This window comes from Acomys minous (assembly GCF_964271855.1).
Source record: "Acomys minous genome assembly, chromosome: 10".
Lineage (NCBI taxonomy): Eukaryota > Metazoa > Chordata > Mammalia > Rodentia > Muridae > Acomys > Acomys minous.
Window position 1 is genome coordinate 78,410,860 of NC_140491.1, and position 19,997 is coordinate 78,430,856.

A 19,997-nucleotide genomic window follows, 5' to 3' on the forward strand; every position below is an offset into this window, starting at 1 on the left:
GAAGCAGAGGTGCTCTAGCAGGAGGGAAGTGGATGTGATCACAGAAGATGGAGGTGAAGAGTTGTTGTGCTTCGAGATCCAGCCATCTGCACACAAGATAACATCTTACAGACCATAATGAACTACTAGAATTAAGACTGGAAAAATATTACAGTAGCTGTCTTGGTTGTGGCATTGCACTCTTTTATTCGGCATAATGTTCCAACTGGAGAACATTAAAGTTTATAGGAGAGCCCTTGGAATCAATTTTTAAATATTTTTGATGCTACATTTATATCATTTCTCCATTTCCTTTACTCCTTTCAACTTTCTCATGTGTCCACTCCTTGTTCCCTTTCAAGTTCATGGCCCCCCTTTTTTTTTACTAAATGGGGTTACATGTACATGAATATTTAAAAACATACATGTGGATTCCTAAATATATAAATACTACCTGCTCGGTCTGTTTAATGTTATTTGTGGGTATATGTTTTTCAGGGCTGACTATTTGATACCTTCGTACAAATTGGTATGCTCTGCCTCAAAGAAAACTATTTTCTCCTGCTCTCAGATTTCCTTAGTTCTCTGTAGTACTTTCTCTAGGGTTGAGGCCTTTTGGGCTTTCCCTTTCTATCTTATTATGTGTATTAGTCCTTTGCTGAGGTGACATTTAGGCAATCATTTTGTTCAGTCTCTAGGGATGTAAGCTCTCTGATATTCCCAGTAAACACAACCTCACAGTAAATTTCCTATTCCACTGGCCTTTAAAATCTCTCTGCCCACTTCTGTTTCCTGAGCCTTCGGTTTGGGAATAATATGGTGGATATTTCCATTGAGGCTGGCCTGAGCAACTCTGCATTTTGATTGGTCATGGTTTCTGTAATACTCTCTATCTATTACAAAGTTTCATGGATAAGGGACGAGAACTATACTTTTTGTAGGCATAAAGAGAAATATTTATAATGTAGTTAGGGAATATGCTGGTTTTGTAAAGAAGTGGTTTTAGGTTCTCCTAGGATATCCACGGCTTCACTAGCTCCAAGTAGCTAGGTGTCTAGGGTCAAACATGTTGAGTGTGCCATAAGTCCAATTTAAAGTTGATTAGCACCAAGGTCTGTGTGTCACTATTGCACCCTTTGGGTTATAGTGGCATACTGGTCATTGTGGTTCATAGGCATCATAGCTGGGTAGACTATGGGTTGTTTCCCTAGTTTAGATGCTCAGATGTTACCATTGTAGCATAAAAGCTAGTCCTCAAGAAAGAAGGCTTTCAGGTCAGGCCCGACCAAGCTGTCTTCTGTATACAAAGCACATGAAGGTTAACACTGACAGGCAAGTCAAACTACTTTGTTTTTTGTTTGCTCATGTGTTTGTTTTGTTGTTGTTTTGTTTTATTTTGAGGCTTACAGGATAACATTCATAATGTGATTATATTTTAGTCATAGAAATTACTTTACATGCCACATTAAAATCGTGTTAAGTGCTCTAAGCACTTAATTCATCCAAGGCTACATAATAATTCAATTCAAAAACTTCCATTCAATTCTTAATATTTAGTTAAACAATAGATAATTGAAATATTGGTTCGTATTTAAAAGGAATAAAGTTATTCAGCTTAAACTGTTGAAGGCTGCATTTACCCCTTCTCTATTGACACACGCAAATAAAATACGAGTTTGATATTTTGATATGATTATACATTTTTATGTTAATTATATCACACATTCAAATGGAGCAGCAATCAAACAAAGGAATCAGTGAATTACAATAAAACACAAGAAAGTCCAGGGTGTCAATTTCTCACAGTTTAAAACTAGCATGTAAGGCTTCAGGGATAATGAACTGTGACTCACAATATGCAGACAAGTGAGTATTTTCTCGTGGTTTTGCATGCTCCAAAAGCCCTCTGCTGTGCCCTAATTGGCCTGCATGCCCCAGAGGTAGCAAGGCTATGGAAAAGTCTCTTTTCCCTGTCTATGTTTCAAGGAATCCTATGATTTTTTTTTTCTGCTCTTCTTTTCAAGTCAGATGAATGAATCGCAGTGAAATGACACACAATGAAATCAGCTTCTGTGGGCCCAGCATCATGGTGAAGGCTGAGTATGACTTTGCAAACATTTGGTTTGATTCTTAGCTTAAACTTTTGTTTCAAACACTCATTGCTTTTCAACAACTGACAGTCACTGAACTCATGAGATGATCGGCCCTCTAGGAAATGGCTGCTGCGTGTCATTGACATAAAGAAGGTCGCAAGCACTTGCGTATTCACTGTGCTTAGATATGAGTTACTGCGCCCATATTTAATTACAGAGTAAGAGCTTATACCCGATCAGAGAACCCAGACTGGGGTGAACACAAAAGCATAGCTTTGTGGTTGGAAGGAAGTGCTGCTAAGGCTTGTGAGAAGCCAAGGCTCCTATACCGACACTGGATCTGCACGTCATATTCTGCAATATTAAATAAATCAGGGCAGCATTTTCCAAGAGAGGGCAATCACCAAACAGAGGCTTTTCTTGCCCTACTCACTTCGTTCTTTTCATGGATATTGTGGGAAGAAAGTAGTAGGAAGGCAAAGTAGCTAGAATTTACTCAGAAAGACTCATTATTAAATAATAGCTCTAACTTCTTGCAATGAGTAAGAGTGTGAGTAAAGGATGCAGCAATAAATGTCCTTATGATGTATTTCATGTTATTAAATATCATGTGCTCCAGCACAAATGTTTTCTACGTATTTTTTCACAAACTAATACATGCATTCACAATACCATAGACTTCCAATTTAGGAAGTCTCAGGGGACTAGTTCTGAAGGCATTTTCCAAGTGAAGTACCCACAGCATGGATTCTTTGAGAACTATTTCCTCATACAGCTTAAACTTGACTTTATATTAAAGAGTTTTTTTTTTTTTAATGTAGAAGTACAAACCTGTTTTGTCAAGTTACTTGCCTCATAAACTTAGATATTTCACAAATACAAGAAAAAGCAATTATACTGATTTTTTTTAAAAAAAAGAATACAACATTCTGAAATAACTTATCATTTTTGTCTGAGTTAGTAAATGTTATGAATTATTAAACAGATTTTAAGAAATGGTTCAGAAAATCATGGTTAATATGTTAATGATAAAAGAAGATCAGATAATATGTACCACGCCTTGAATTTATTTCAAGCACTGTGATGCCTGCTGAGAAAGATAAGAATATTACAACTAATAGGATTGGTATAAATGAGAGATTATTGTACTAAGATCATGTTTCTTTTTCTTATTTCCTGTGCTATGAGGCTTTGTCAATAAGAAGATAAGTAGCTCAGTGCGGTCTCAGCCTATTGTTTTATTGTGTGGGATAGCTCTGGTGAGGGCTTAATCGAAGCCAACTGGGTATGAATGTAACAATGGAGGGAGAGGAATCAGGACAAAACAAGCCCACAGAAAGTTTGGAGACCAAGTGTTTCTGCTTTCCCCTTGCAATCGAAACATGCATTTGCTGTTTATAATTTCTCGCACCATTATTTAAGAAAATGGCCGCATAGTACAAATCTATTAGACTTACGTGCTTCTTGCTCGTGAATAAACGGAACATATATTTACTGAAAATGTCTTCCTGTGCCAACCATTGAGCTAAGCTCCTGACACAACGACAAACCCAAATAAATAGGCAAAATAAATAACATTAGCAATGTCAATTTGAAGAGGTTTCAGCCCAGTCAGGAAGGTAAAGAAGACTTGTGAAAGCAGAAACACTTGATTCACAAATCAGTTAAAGAGGATGGAAGACATCTAGACAAAGGAAAATCCGTGGAAAAGTAGTTTTTATGGTTAGTGCCTGACTGGCAAGAGAATCAAATAGGACTTCACACTGGTCCCACTGCTATTTTAGTTCAAATGACAAACAACGAAGAAATTGTCCTGATCTATCTTGTTTGTCACCCAATAAACTGTAGGAGTTTAAATCTGTCTTTCGTTTTTTTAGAAACGCCTCCACATAAGCACACACAAGGTGTGGATACCCCGCCCCCAATCTCCTCCGTCTTTTTTCATTAAGATGTAAATGTTACCTAGTAGGTGCTCTGTAGTCTGTTTTTGAACTATCCACAGTGCTTTCTGAAAAGAAGCTACCTAGTATATAAGAATTCATACTGAAGCAGCGTGAGTTGAATGTGAGGCTGGTAGGCTTCCTTCTTTCTTTCTTTCTTCCTTCCTTCTTTTCCTACTTCTTTCCTTTCTTCCTTCCTTCCCTCCCTTCCTCCCTCCCTCTCTCTCTCTTTCCTTCCTTCCCTCATTCCCTACCTCTTTCTTTCCTTCCTTCCTTCATTGCCTCCCTCCCTCTCTCTTTTCTTCCTTCCTTTCCTCCATCCCTCTTTCCTTCCTTTCTTCCTTCCCTCCTTCCTCGCCTTCCTCCCTCTCTCTTTTCTTCCTTCCTTCCCTCCTTTCTTTCTTCCATCCCTTCTTCCCTCTTTCCTTCCTTCCTTGCCTCCTTCCCTCTTTCCTTGCTTCCTTGCCTCCCTCCCTCTCTCTTTCCTTCCTTTCTTCCTTCCACTGCTTTCTCCCTCTTTCTCTCATTCTTTAAATTTCAATACACACGTACTTCTGTGACTTCTAGTAAAAACACTCTTTCAAACACTATTGCTTTTCTTGATCTAAAAGGAACATATTTAGATAATTTACATAATGTTCAGCATTAAAGTTGACATATGGTAAACTCAATATAATAAAATAAGTTATCACCTTCCATTCAGAAAGCATGACTACAACATGCATTGTTGTTCGTCTATCATATCCAGTTAATATTACTTCTTTAAAAACTTGTGTAAAAGTTTACGGAGATCAATGTGTAGATTACCATACTTCAGTGGCTACATTCACAAATACCTAAGTATAGAAACATATGTTTGTGCATATGGACCAGTGTGGGAATGGGTAACATACAGTTTCTTTTCAGAACATATAACTCTATTAAGTATGAACCTGGAAATTGCTGAGGAAGCATTTTGTAGATGTGTTTATCATCATTAATCAAGCATACTTAAAAAAGAAAATATCCTCAAAACTTGGGATGATCTGGAAGACTACATTGAACAGAATTGTGGTATCTGTAAGAAGAAATCTGTGTCTGACCTGCACTTCCAGCACTTGCCTGGTCATTTCTATACTTTTCCCTCCTCACAGGCCATCAAAGGCTGTTAGCTATTCCTCCCTTCTTCTAATCAGGATCCATGAAAATTCCTGGCAATAATCAAATAATATCTATATCCTTTTCTGTCTGTCTCTGTTGGACTGCCTATCTCTTTCTCACTCCCCCCCCCCAAGCTGTACATGCATAAAGAAGGAAAAATAATGGCATTGTTTCTCTTCTAAACCTCTGAAAAGTGTGAATATGATATTCAGAAACAGGCTGGAAAATAATGTAGTGATGCACAAATTTCTTTAACAAGAATATATTAAAACATTTAAAAATAATTTGTAAAATATCAGGATCTATGAAAGAAAGGATTAATTTTGTAAATGGCCGCCCAAGCCCAAACCGTATCTGTTGTCTACATAAATGTGGCTTTACTGTTAGACTTCAGTACTGTAACAGTGCTACTCCCCAAAAAATTTAGTCCAAGAAGAAAAAGATGTTAAATACAGGCTAGCTTTAGGTAAGTAGTAGACCTCTTGCCCTACCTGTGTGAGTCTCTAAATTTAATTTCCAGGATTATAAAAAAATAATAACATAAAGACATTTTTTAAGCCTTTAAAAATTTTGTAGGTAATAGAATTACTCACTCTAGAAACTTAGTGAAGGATACAAATTTTTTTTACAAGAAAGCATCAAATGATTCCACAATACCTCTCTTAAAAATCTTCCTGCAGTCCACATCCAAGCCAAGTGACTAACTGGACGTGCAGTAACCATTTCTCTACACTTGAGTTATCATTTAAACTTTGCCCTCACTCTTCTGATGTGTTTCTAACACTAAGATAAATTTTACTTTCTGTGCCAGTAGAAGCAAGAAACTCAGATGCTGTAAAAAGCAAGGTAGTTTTGATCACATCTCAAGTCACTGGTTTTTCATCAAAAAAGTGGTAGGCCACACACTCAGACCCATTATACAGAATTGAATACTAAGAAGGTTTCATCAGGTCTGATTTTCACCTCACTGGTTTTAGCCATGGACACGCTACATATATGTATTCTTATTGTCTTATTAGAGAATGGTGCCACTTCCAAGATTTTTATACTATGAAGAGCAGTGGTTTAATGTCGCAGGGCATGAATCAGAATGTACTGGAACACTAACTGTTGGAACATGAGCTGCTGCTGGGGTGACCTGGAACTCCACACAATCCCAGACTAAGTACCTACATCTTCATTTTATAGAAATTGGAACAGGTTCTGGAAAAGGTGAGACATTTATTAAAGTCATATCTGTTGTCAATAATCGTCAAAATAGAATAATAAACACGGATTCGTCTGCCTCCCTAAACGTCATCTCAAGCACCACATCTCCCAAATGCTGCCTCAGGCACATTCTACTAAAACGTAAAAGGTTTCAAAATGCCTTCTAGAATCGGTGTCTCTGAAGCTTCCTTTTGCTGCTGTGGTCAGATATTCAGGGACTCAAGCTACTCGCTTTGGATTGGTAGTGAGTGGATGAAGAAGGTTCACGATGTAGCAGCCCAAGACAGGGTTCTCACAACAGGCAGCTAGGGGAAACCTCAGGCAGAATAGTACAACAACTTAAACGTTTGCAGAAGTGCTGTTTTGAACCTTTATTTCAAAGTTATTGTCAGAGACAACTAACTGGAAGCAAATGGGCACCCAGCATTTTGTCACTGCAGTGAAAGCGGCATTCATTGTGCTGCAACCCAGGAAGCAATGCAAAGTATAAATAGAAATGTTCACCCTCCCTCACTGACCTACCCCTCCACCATCTCTCAATCACCCTTGTTTATTTTCCCTCCCCCTTCAGCCCTCGCTCCTTCACCTTCCCCCTCTCACCCTCGATTTCCTTCCTCCATGCAAAGGATGAATAAACATCCTTTGTAACATGCAAACTTTTGTGGAATTCTTACTTCAATATTTTACTCGGGGTCAGGCTATTCAGGATTAAAGGAGGCAAAGCCTTCAATACTGAAACAAGCGTATAAATTAATATTTGCCTGCAGCCCCTGATTCCCAAATTACAGCGTAAAGAATGGATTTCTCACCATAGCTCTCAGCCCTGCACTCTCTGAGCAGCCTCTGGCAAGCTGCAGATGAACCTCCTCAGTCTGAAAGGTCTGCTTTGTGTGGAGCTGGCCCTTGTACAGCCCAGTTTCCTTTGCTCTGCCTTCTTCACAGAAGGATTTGCATTTCAATCTGCCCCAGATTTCTAACAGGAGCCTGAATTTCTACTGTGTACAAATCTCAAAACAAATAGTACAAAGAAAATAGCTAGTAAGTATACTATTTACACAAAACTGATGGTTTTAGGCTACACGAAAAGCATTATTTCCAATCTTTGGGATACTAAACCTATTTTAAATTATTACTATGGAGAATAATCTACTTCAAGTCAGTGGATTTCCATATTCTTAAAATAAAATGATGAGTAAGATGGAAAAATTCAGGCTATATCAATTCATTTCTTAATTTAAAAATGTTCTATATGAAACTCAAAATCAAACTGATTTTCTACTGTATATCTTTTTATCATTTTTATATTTAATGTAAAAGCAAAGTCAAGTTATTATGTCTTTTTAGAAGGACATTTGAAATTACAAATAAATGTAGTGTTATAATCTTGCCTTAAAAAGATAAAAGTGTGAAAAAAGAAAAGTGGAGGCTAAGAAACTATATTAGTGCACAAAGATACCTATTACAAAGTCTCTCAAAATATTTTTAGAGATTTCAAAGATGTTTTAAAGAAAAAGTTCAAGAATGTCTTCAGAGTTCTGACTATAAATTTTTTATTGATTCAAAGGATGCCTTTTTTATTAAAAGGACTTGTTTTTCTGTGTCAACGACAAAATCTTTCCTCCTTGCCTCTGCAGTAGTTCAGAGAAACTGTGATGAATTGACGTATCAATTATTTCTAGCTAAAATCATCCGAGGAACTCTAATTTACTTTTCATTTGACCCCTGACCTATTTTGTCCTTTGTGCAACAAGCAATCGGTCAATACTATTTGATGACACTCACCCTTCATGGAACAAAGTGGGGAAAACCTGATCACTACAAAATGGAAACTTGGTTACAGTGAATTCAAATTAAAAAACAAAAACAGAAACCACTGAAGCAAAAGTTGTGTTCTGTCTCATGTAGCCTATCTGCACATATCTGTTAGAAATACCTCTGCAAAGCACTGCCACTGCACAGATATCCCTTGACATGTGTTCCTGCCAAATTAACTTCTGTATTTGAAGGTAAGTATCATCCTTGATCATTTCTTTGGAATTCATGTTCACTTGAAGAACCACATGTTCATGTATATTTGAGCAAATGTTTAGGATTCTCTCTTGTTAATTAGCTCTTGTGCTAAATACTGTCCTAGAACCAATCAGTGAGCCCCTAACAACTTCGTAGGCTTATTTGTGCATCCTCTATTCTGTTCCATTGATCTACATGTTGTTTTTTTTTTCAGCACTACGCAGTTTTGTTATCATAGATCTACGCTATAGATTGGGTTTGGGCACAGTGATATACCCAGATCTGCTCTTTCTGCTCGAATTACTTTGGCCATTTTGGTTTTGTATGCTTCCACAAAAATTCTCAATTTTACTCTTAATTTAGTTGTATGCAGAACGTCATGGAAATTTTGATGGGGATTATATCGAACATGAAGATCACTTCTGAAATTCATTTATGTTTACACAATTGGCCACTCCATAAGCATGTGGAGTTTACTCATCTTTCTACCATCCTCAGTTTCTTTTTTTAGTGACATAACATTGAGATCTCTCATAGCTTGTGTAAAGTTTGCCTACCACATGGTAAGCAGAAGCGTTCTAATGAGCTTTATTCCCAGACCGGCTATTGACTCCCATATGTTTATATTTATATGTTCCTATTATGCTAAATTTATAGTCCAAGTTTTAAGTGGTTTTGGTGGAGTTGTGAGGACCTTTGTTGAAACACATTTCACCTAGACTGAGAAACAAATAGCCATTTCAACAACTATTGCTACAAGACAGCAACGTAGAAAACACTGGTAACACATCTATATCTCTTCCCTGTAAAAAGTGAACTCAAAATGCAGCATAGATATTAGGTAAGACCTGGAGTTCTGAAACCTTAGAGGAAAATATAAGGAAAACATCAAGTGTAGGTCTGAACCTATACTTCTGAAATGGAAATAACCTTCAGAATTGACAAATAGGATTGATAAAATTAGAAAACTTTGGAATGACAAAGAAAACAACTGCCAGAATGAAGAGACAGCTACACATAGGAAACAAATTTTTACCAATTACCCCTTGGACACGGGATTATTATATAGAATATATATGTAACTTTGATTGAAACATCAAACAAAAAGTTAAAATATCTACTCAATACACAGCCTAATGAATTTAATTGAGTTGATCAGAGGAAGAAATAGAAGCTACCAACAAACAGTGGGAAAAGTGTTCAGTGCTCTTAACCATGGGAGAAATGTAAATAAAGATCACTTTAACTCCTGGGGAGATAGCTCAGCCAGTAAAGCGCCTGACACAATAAGCATTCAATACCCAGTCCCAAGTGAAAAGCCAAGTGTGTTGGTGTCCATATGCAATCTCAGAGCTGAGGAAGAGTCAGGAGTTGCCTAAGGGCTCCTTAACCATTCAGCCTAGTCATTGAAGCCTCTGGTCCTCCCAGCCTAGACACAAAGTGCATAGCTTCTAACGAGTAAAATCTGAGGTTGACCTCTGACCTTCACATTTACACACACACATGAACACACACATATCCATACCCTCATACATGAACATGCTCATATACATATATAACATCATACATTTATTGATAAAATAATATTAAAGCCAAAATAAATAATATTAAAGTAAAATTTAAAATATAAACAAGAAGAGAAGAGCACTATGATATGGCTCAGCTACATCACTGCTAGACACGTACCTTAAGGACTTTAAATCAGCAAGGACAGGGATACCTGGGTATTTGTGTATCTACATCTAAATCTATATCTATATCTACATATAATCTTATGCTACTCACAATAGCAAAGACAGAGAATTATTTTGGAGGTTCATGAACACCAAACTAATAAAAATATCATATATAAAAGAACAGCGTTTTATTCAGCCTTTATGGCTTTGTGAAGAATATAATAAAGAAAAGAGATAGAACAAAAAGTAAAACAGGCTGGAGTCATAAAGACAACTATTCCATTTTCTTCCATACATGGAAGCTGTATTTAAATTTATTGACGTGGGTATGATATGAATATTAGAGAGGGACCTATGAGAGGAAAGGAATTGGTCCCTAGGGAGGTGTTCTGGTTCGGTGTTTTTTGTCAACTTGGCATAAGCTAGAGCCACTTGAGAAGAGAAAACCTCAGCTGGAAAAAGGCACCCCGAGTCTGGCTTGTGTGCAAGCCAGTGGTGTATTATCTTAAATAGTAATTGATATGGGAGGGCCTGACCCATTTTGAGTGGGTGGTTCTAGGGTTCTACAAGAAACTAAGCAGAGTAAACCTTATAGATCAAACCAATAGGAATCACTGTTCCGTGGCCTCTGCACCAATCTCTACCTTCAGGTTGCTATTTTGAGCTCTTGCTTTGACTTCCTTTGATGATGGACTGTGATGTGGAAGTTTAAGTAAAGTAACTCCTTTCCTCCTTCAGTTGCTTATGGTCCTGGTTTTCATTGCAACATTGGGAATGCTAACTAGGATAAGAGGTGGGAAACTCTAATAGAAAAGAAGTTGCATGAAAAGAGAAGGGAGCTATCTGGGAGAGCAGTGACAGAGTTGAGAAGGAAGGGGAGCAAGCGGAAACAAGCAAATGTAACAATGTGCACATAGGAAGCTGCCACACAGAGTCTGTGGGCTAAAAGGAAGTTTAATAGCAACGCCTGCCCCACACTAAAAGAAGCTCACAGAGAAAGCATATTCCCTGGGATAAATCAACTTATTTAATTTATATTATGAATCTGTAATCTTCTCAGGGTTTAGTTCAAAGTCATGTGGTTACATCATTAGTAACTTGTCACTATGAATGCTAAAAAAAAAAATACATACCAACTGGTTCCTTTTGGTTTTGAAAGAGAATCTTGCTGTTACTTCCATCCATATTTGCCATGTTTATTGTATTTCCATCTGTCCAGTACAGTTTCCTTTATTCAAAAGATATGAATTAAACTATTACACACAGATCCATTTATTGAAAAGAAGCATATATCAAAGAATAAAGTAAGGAAAATATTCTAGGCACAGCATTAAATCTTTTTCCAAAAGGCATACACGTGTTGGGCCTCCGTGAACTTGCCTAGGAAGAAAGCATCGCTTTTGCTTTCACCTCTCCTTGAAAGAAATCTATGTCATTTTCCTTCTACACTCAAACCTGATGCTTGACCAAGACTATAGGACACCCCTTTCATTTTGGCCTTCATCAAAACTGTATCCTCTTGGCTGAGAAGGAATTAGATGCCGTAGAGGAGAAGGATCCCTTTCAATCCTTTCTCCTGGTGCCACTTTGGTGTCACACTGGCGCCTTGATTCACCAGAGACGAGAGCAGGGCCACTTCATAGGGACCACACAGTCAGGAAACATCACCAAGCAGTACTCAAAATAAAACTGTTTCGCTTCTGCGACTCTTTTTGGCCTAAGCTCCCATTCCCTAGAAACATACACTAATGAGAGTTTATAAATTATATACCCTTTCAGAACCAAAGTTCTCCAACCAGGACTCTGAATCTTTTATAATCTCCCTCCTCACATTTACATTTGACTCTACCCTCAATACACCCATCATTCAAATTAAACACTAATTTTACGTAAAATATGAACTAAAGTACAAAAATGTTGCAAAAAGATAAAAAAAAAACCTCTTAATAATCATACTTTACCCTCTCACTGGGTGAGCTGCCAGACACTGCGGCTTATCGATCCCATGGATAATTGAGGTTTTCAAAGAGCCGTCTAGCCTTGCCACGTTAATTTGCGTTTCATCAAATTCTGAGCTAATCCAGTATAAATTACGTGAAACCCAGTCCACTGCTAACCCTCTGATACTCTGAATATCTGTAAAACAAGATGAAGAAAATGGAGAGTGACTGCGGGTTCACATTCTCCTGGCTCCTCAGGTAGGTTATCTTCTGTCTAAGGAAAACCTAATTTACACTTTAATTTGTCAGCTAAAATTGTACAAGATTGTAATCTCATTCCCTTATCAACACTTCTTAAGGCACGTATAATCATTAACGTCTAACTGCTGAGGCATGAGGAAACCTGAAGCAACAATTACCATTAAAATTAGAGTAACAGTCAATGATTCACCAGTGAACCCTTGGAAAAGACACTGGTAGAAGTCTTGTGGGCGGATGACCACGGTTTAAACAAGAGTAATAGCTCCTGCAGTTGGTGGCACACAGGTCTAGTTAGGAGAGAGCACTGTGTCCCGCGTACAAATGGCCTGTTTGATGTTTTAAGTGCTGATTTGGTACTTAGGTGAAATAAAGTAATTCAACTTCCCTAAAACCCAGCGGACTTGAACACTTTTCAACACAGAGAATTAACAGGAATTTAATGGAATATGAGAACAAAACTAAAATCATTTTAACATTACTCCGAATGTGGGTTCTGCAGTAAATGACTGAAACCTAATTAAGTGTGGATCCAGTGCCGCTAAAGAGAGTGTCTGGACTGCTTTTCTTCGATTAGTGAATTGGGCAGGTTGAAAAACAAGCATGGGGATGCGTTTTAAACAGTGGGATATTTTGAAAAGAGAAACACACTAAAGTGAACTGTTACAAATTATGGAGTTTAGTACAAGATAGTAGTGCTAATTTAGTACCTATGTGTGGCATTTGACAGCCAAATTCTCGACTTGCTTTTTTGTGTTTTGTCATTTTCTAATATTTGGTACCTTTAGGGCTCTTTAATCATCAGTTCCTTAACCTCACACCAGACCTGTGAAAACAGACTGTCGAGTGGCTGTGGAGGAAATGACGATTCAGGTGGCTCTCGGGCAGGAGGTAGCTGCGGTGCTGACCAGTCCAGGCAGCTGTTAGTTCACTCCAAAGCAATCAAACCATCTTCCCGTTCAGAGGAAGTTAGCAACCTCGATATTTTTAAATGAGAAAGTAGAATACTCCAGACTTATAAAAAGTGCTAACAAAGCACAAGACCTGGAGTCCAGTAGCTGTGCCGGAGCTATACAGCACAGTGGTGGGTGCCATGTGACTACTATTTGTCCAAGGGTAGGAAGGACTTCGTCAGTCTGTGTGGCTCCTACAGTACCACATCCAGTCTCATGCCCTCGGCCTCGTCTCTTGGTAGGGTTCCCTCCTGATTCTCAGTAATAAACTGCTACATTCTGAATGTGGACTTCCTTCCCTGCACAATCTCCTGTTTATGCCTTGTTTTTGAGGCAAAAACAATACAGAACTTCTTTGAAGTTAGCCTTTCCTTCTCACCAGTGTGTACTTCCTCTGTCCCACCTTCTGATGTTCACTGGCTGCAGAGAAGCCGTGCCATAAGAATGAGATTTTGAGCCGGGCGTGGTGGCGCACGCCTTTAATCCCAGCACTCGGGAGGCAGAGGCAGATGGATCACTGTGAGTTCGAGGCCAGCCTGGACTACAAAGTGAGTCCAGGACAGTCAAGGCTACACATAGAAACCCTGTCTCGAAAAAGCAAAGTTATTTTTCTTCCGCATACTTGCTTATCTTAACCGAAGGCAACTCACAAAAATATAAAGGATTTTTTGAAAATCATTTGGAGGATGTAATACTGTTCTACTAGAAGACACGTTTGATAAAATATTTTTCTTTGATCTGTTTGATGCTCAAGTATTTTTAATTATGTATTAATTGAATCAAGTATATCGCCTTCTTTAATTGTAAAGCAAATCTCAGTATATATTATAAATATATATATTTCTAGTGTATTGAATAGTTCCTCAGATATGTGCAGCATACATTTAACATGCATGTTTGTAGTGATTTTGTAAACTCATGATCTGCAATCTAGAATTTTAAGGATATGTCAACTAACTACAAAACTCAAATACACAGCTGAAGAGTCTGAGGGTGCTTTTATCTGAGTGTACATTTGGGCAATCTCAATCAGAACTTCATATCCTTGTGATCCTTTGGGCCCCTGATGGCATTTTGGGTTAACAGTGTGGCAGTTGACATCAAACTTGTCTGTTTTCCTCTATATGTAAAGCCCATGATTCATTGCTTTAGAGAACTCTATAAATTACCTATTAAGAACATAAATAAAATAGTAAAAAAATCACTGTACATCTTTCTTCTCTTTAATAAAAACATAAAACAATATGTTTTAACTCTTAAAACCTATTTTCAATTAAATCATACCATTACCTGAAAGCAAGTTTCCCAGAAAGTTCAGCTGTTCTTTGTTTTTGAAAAACCTACATTGTAGAACTAATACAGATGATATATTCTGCAAAGTTCTTCCTTACCAGTAAATTCTCTAGTGCCTGACAAGATTTAAGTTTAGAATTTATGTCAAAATCAGAAGAAAGGTAAATATCTGCATGCTACACACACACACACACACACACACACACACACAGAAGTACATGTCACCTAAAGCTATAAAGGTATGCAAATGGGCATTCGGAAACATGACAACCATCAAGTCAAAACCAATACAGGGAATCTTCACTTTTGTGGGATATTTGCTGTTTGGTATAACATAGCCTCCAAGTATGAGACCAAGATTGAATGATCACAGGATTACTAGAAATTTTTTATATATCATTAGTGATAAATGAGTGGGAAAATGCTTCTGTTTAAAAAGAATAATTTTTGAAAAAACATAACATCTTGATCTATATTTTTCTCTTATTTCTTGAGATATATGAAAATGTCTGAATATCCCCATGTGGTTTGTGCCTTGAACAATACACTACTAGATTATAGACAAGAAATCCACATGTCAGGGGGAGAGTTAAATTGATTCTAGACTAGAAGAGCCTAATTTTTTCCTACATCAAGAGCAAATTTTAGTCTTTCATGGAAGAAATGTTCTAAATAATGCTCTCATATTCCTATAAGTGGAATCCATTATGACAGCAGGTAAGAGTCTGATAAAACTTCTAAACAGGTGCAATGTGTGAACAGAACCAAAGAACAGGGCAATAAAAATGTTCATATTCAAATATTATGTGTAGAATAATCAAAATCAGCAGCTAAACACAGTTAACCTAATGAGGAGAGAGAGAGGGGGGGGGGAGAGAAGTTAGCCAGAGTGACCAGAGAAGCTAGAAGCTGGGTCTGGGAGACAGAATGAGTAATTTTTTATATTTAATCAGCATCTTCAATGGGTCGCATTTAAAAGGTAAAGGAAGAATTTTGAGGTAATATTTCAGTTTTTCCAGCTGGACTAATAAGATGCAACCCTCCAAATGTGAAATAGTAATACTGTAAGAAGATGCAGAAATGATTACAAAGACACATGAACAAATGCAAAGGCCAACCACATAAACGTGATGGTTAGCATTACAGTGGTGAAGCTAAGAGGGTCTGGGCTCCTACTTGCACACCTGTGTGAAGATGGTTCTTAACTTAGAATTTGGTACTTAGCTGAATTACCTTAAATTACAACTTAACAACAATAACAAGGTGATTTTAAAATGAACACATGACTTGAATAGAAATTCATTCTTAATATATAAAAATGGTCAAAAGAATTTGAAAGTGTGTTCAAACAAACCGTCCATCAATGAAAAAAAAATCATTGAAAATTTCATCGACATTTCCTCAAACCAAGAAGAACAATAATTATCATGAAGTTGGAGGGGTGGGGCATGAGAGGATTTTGAAGAGGGGAAAGAATATGATTAAAATATATGATATATTTTAATACAAAATATGTTAATATATATGACAATTGTAAAAAGACAGTAAGGGGATGTTGGAACCACCAAGATGGCAGCTCTGAGCACACACCTTGTTTGATCAGCAGGACAGCAGTGACTGTACAGTGACCTAAGAAATAAATGGCGAACTATAAAACACCAGTGCTGGTGATGCCCAGGATACAAGGGTCCAAACTCTATAGAGCACAGGTGGGTCTGGACTCTGGCTACCTGACAAATTCACAGAAATGTCTCTGGGTCCTTGCAGGCTCAAGCATAGGCTCCAAGGACTAGCCACATGCCTGGTGGGCATATAGCTTCTGACATCATAGGCTCAGTGAAAGCTGTGGGCTTAAAAAATAAACAAACAAACAAACAAACAAAAAAACCACCAGCATCTAGGGATTCCAACCCAGAGGATACCACACAGCCTAGAACACAAGTGGATCTGACCTCATGTCACCCAGCCAATCTATAGAAAATTTCTAGGTAAACACAGGCAAGGACTCTCAGGACTAGCCTCATGCCTGGCAGACACCAAACTTCTGACCTTGGGGGTGCAGAGAAAGCTATAGGCTACAACACCACAAACATTGCCAGTTGTCCTCTGCCTTCTGAGGCAAGTTTGCCCACTGGAGCAGGTCTGCACTAGAATGTCTTTCCACCTGTTCCCCAGCTGTCTGATATACCTGGGTCACAAAGAGGGAGCCTACAGAGACATTGAACTCAGTGGAAGTGAGTAGGGTGCAAGAATGAAGCACCGTTGTCGATACCTACCCCTAAACTCTCTAACCATCAGAGACTACCAAACCTGCTAACACCAGAGACATCACTATGGGCATAGGTCAGCATAAGAACTCCAGCAACAATTCCCAAGGCCATTTGATACCACCAGAAACCAGCAGCCTCACTACCGGATGAAACCCTGGAGATACTATCACACCCAATGCACAAGAGACAGATTTCAAATCTGAGGTCGTGAAAATGAGCAAGTTCTTAAAGGAGGAAATAAATCCCTCAAACTAGAACAGGAATACACAAAGAAAGACAAGAAAGAGTCTAACAAATCACTTAAATAAATTAGTGAAAGACAAGAAACTGTATTCAGGCAGGAGATGAACAAAAGCATTCAAGGCCTAAAAATAGAGAGAGAAGCTATGAAGAAAACACACTCTGAGCCAAGCATGGAAATAAGAAAACCTAGAGAAGAGGACAGGATCTACAGATACAAGCATCAGCAACAGGATACATGAGATGGAAAACAGAGTCTCAGGGATAGAAGATGTGATTGAAGATATGGATACAGCAGTTAAAGAAAATGTTAAAACTAAAAAGCTCCTGACACAGAACATCTAAGAAAGCTGGAGCACTATGAAAAGACGAAACCTTAAAATCTCCAAGAGGAAAGGTCCAAGTCATATATAAAGGCGAACTCATCATAATTACACCTGACTTTTCAACAGACACTATGAAAGCCAGAAGGGTCTAGATAGGTGTCATGCAGACAATAAGAGACCAAGGATGCCAACCCAGACTACTATATCCAACAAAACTTTCAACCACCAAAGATGAAGAAAAAAAGATATTCCACTACAAAACCAAGCGTAAACAGGACCTAACTAAAAATCCATCCCAATAGAAGACATTAAAAGGAAAACTGCAACCCAAAGAGGCTAACTTTTCCCAGGAAAACAAAGGAAATAAATAACACAATATCAACAAAAACAAAGAAAGGAAACACCACCATCAACATTAAAAAAAAAAAAAAAAAAACCAGGAACTGATAAGGTAAAATAGTAAGAGAAGGTCTTCAAAAACCTCAGAGACATACAAAATACGGCATTTAAAGATGTTTTTATTATTTCAAAGATACATTTACAACGAGACAGGTTAACTCCTGGCAACACCCAGCTTACCTCAAAGAAGATGATGAGCATCAAAGAACCTCCTTATCGAGATGGCTTCAACTGTTGTAAACAAACCATGGGGCAAAATCTGCTCATTTCTATCACAAAGAGAATTCTGCTTAAAAATAAGCAAGCTTGGATACAGGCAGTAGATGGCCGAACTCAGCCAAGACAGGGTGAGCAAATCCTCAATAGTTCCTGCCTCACAAATATTATCTGTCAGATTTACTAGGCCAGAAGGCTGAAGAAGACTGAAGAGGATGCTCCAACATTATACACAACTTTGGCTGGATGTTCAGGCAGCAAACTATCTGTCATCTTTTCATTTGGGAAGTTGCTGACTTGCACTCCCTGTATACTCAGGTAATCAATTTTATTCCTTCTCAAGTCTCTGATGGGGCTGATGACCAGATAGTTTAGTTTTATAATTAAGCTTACTTGTTTAGGGGTTAAGATATTTTTAGGTCTAGATAGATGTTTTAAGTTGATAATGACAAGATATGATAGATATTGATTTACATTCAAAATGTTTCATGGTTCTTCTTGCTATAGGTAGTTTATTGTATTATGTATAGTAATATAAATGTATATGTAAAATATTTAATAAAAATTGTAAAATTAAGAAAAGAAAGTGAAGGAAATAAAAGGAATGATGCTGCTGGAAATAAACAGGAACAAATTACCACTGGTCATTAATATATCTCAACATCAATGGCCTCAATTCCCCAGTAAAAAGACACAGGCTAACAGAATGGATGAGAAAACAGGACCTGTCATTCTTCTGAATACAGGAATGACACTTCAGCAATAATAACATTGCCTCAGAGGAAAGGGCTAGAAAAAGGTATTCCAAGCAAATGGACTCAAGAAACAAGCTGGAGTAGGCATTCCAGTATCTAATAAAATAGACTTTCACCAAAACTAATCAAAAGAGATGGAGAAGGACATTTCACACTTATCAAAGCAAAACTACACCAAGAAGATGTCTCAGTTCTGATCATCTATGCCCCAAATGCAGGAGCACAAGCATTCATATAAGAAGTGTTACTAAAGCTTAAATCACACATCTAACACCACATATTAATAGTGGGAGACTTGCAGAAAGCAACATGAGCTTTAAAGTAAGTACATCATTAGAGGGATAGACTTTAAAAATAAACAATTAGAGAAGAACATGTTCTATTATGCTTCTCTCTTGCTGTGGTTAAAACTTTGACCAAAAGAAATCCAAGGAGAAAGGGTTTATTTCACCTTAGAGGGAATTCATGGCAGGATCACAAGGCAGAGCCAATGAAGGAACACCGCTTACAGCCTTATTCCTCATAGCTTGATCTGCCCACTTTTGTATATCACCTGGGACCATCCACTCAAGGATGGCACTGCTCATATTCAGATGGGTTGTTGCACATAAATCATTAATAATAATAATAATAATAATAATAATAATAATAATAATAATAATAATAATGCTCAAGGGACTTGTTCATAGGCCAGTGTGAACGACACAACTCCTCAGTTGAGGCTTCTCCTTCCCAGGTAGCTTTGTTTTATGTTAAGTTGACAAAAACTAGGCAGAGAAATCAACTCTGTTATCCTTTCTTTCCTTAGGAATTTAAAGGTACATTCATGTTTTGTAATATTCTTTATTGTGTTAGCTACCAGCAGTGTCTTAAAATTTTCAGAGGCATATGGTTGTGAAAAGAGTCCTCACTTGGGAATGCCAATTTAGCTCTGGAGCTATTTTAAAAAGATAGTACTTCCAGCTGATGAAATTACTCTCCAGTAACTAGCAATAAGATCCCAAAATGTCTTATTGCCATGTAATGAAGGATGCAGGAGCACTAATAATGTGGTCCAGAGGGTAAGCTTGTTGCCAGTGTCTCACTGTGCCTTTGAGGCAACAGCTCAGTTCCTATGACCTTGAGTTTTCTCATCTGTAAGATGAAAATTATTCATAATAATAGATATGCAGAGATTAAGTGAGACAGTGTTGTGTCACACTAATGTAAGGTCACTTATCATAGCTAATCCATAAACCTGACAACAGGAATGACAAGTCCCAGCAGAGGCTCAAGTAAAAGCATTCTTGGGACCGGATAG

The 19,997-nt window shown here is 37.7% G+C and overlaps 1 protein-coding gene across 5 annotated transcripts in view; it reads right to left on the minus strand.

The window, feature by feature from the left end:
- LRP1B (LDL receptor related protein 1B) overlaps positions 1 to 19,997 on the minus strand; it is a 1,938,012-nt gene that overhangs the window by 571,011 nt on the left and 1,347,004 nt on the right. For all 5 annotated transcript variants that reach the window (XM_084800259.1, XM_084800256.1, XM_084800258.1 and 2 more), the window contains 2 exons: positions 12,009 to 12,183; positions 11,181 to 11,275 (listed from right to left, as the gene is read on the minus strand). In XM_084800259.1, coding sequence (XP_084656385.1) covers positions 11,181 to 11,275; positions 12,009 to 12,183 — 270 coding nt within the window. The remainder of the gene's footprint in view (positions 1 to 11,180; positions 11,276 to 12,008; positions 12,184 to 19,997) is intronic.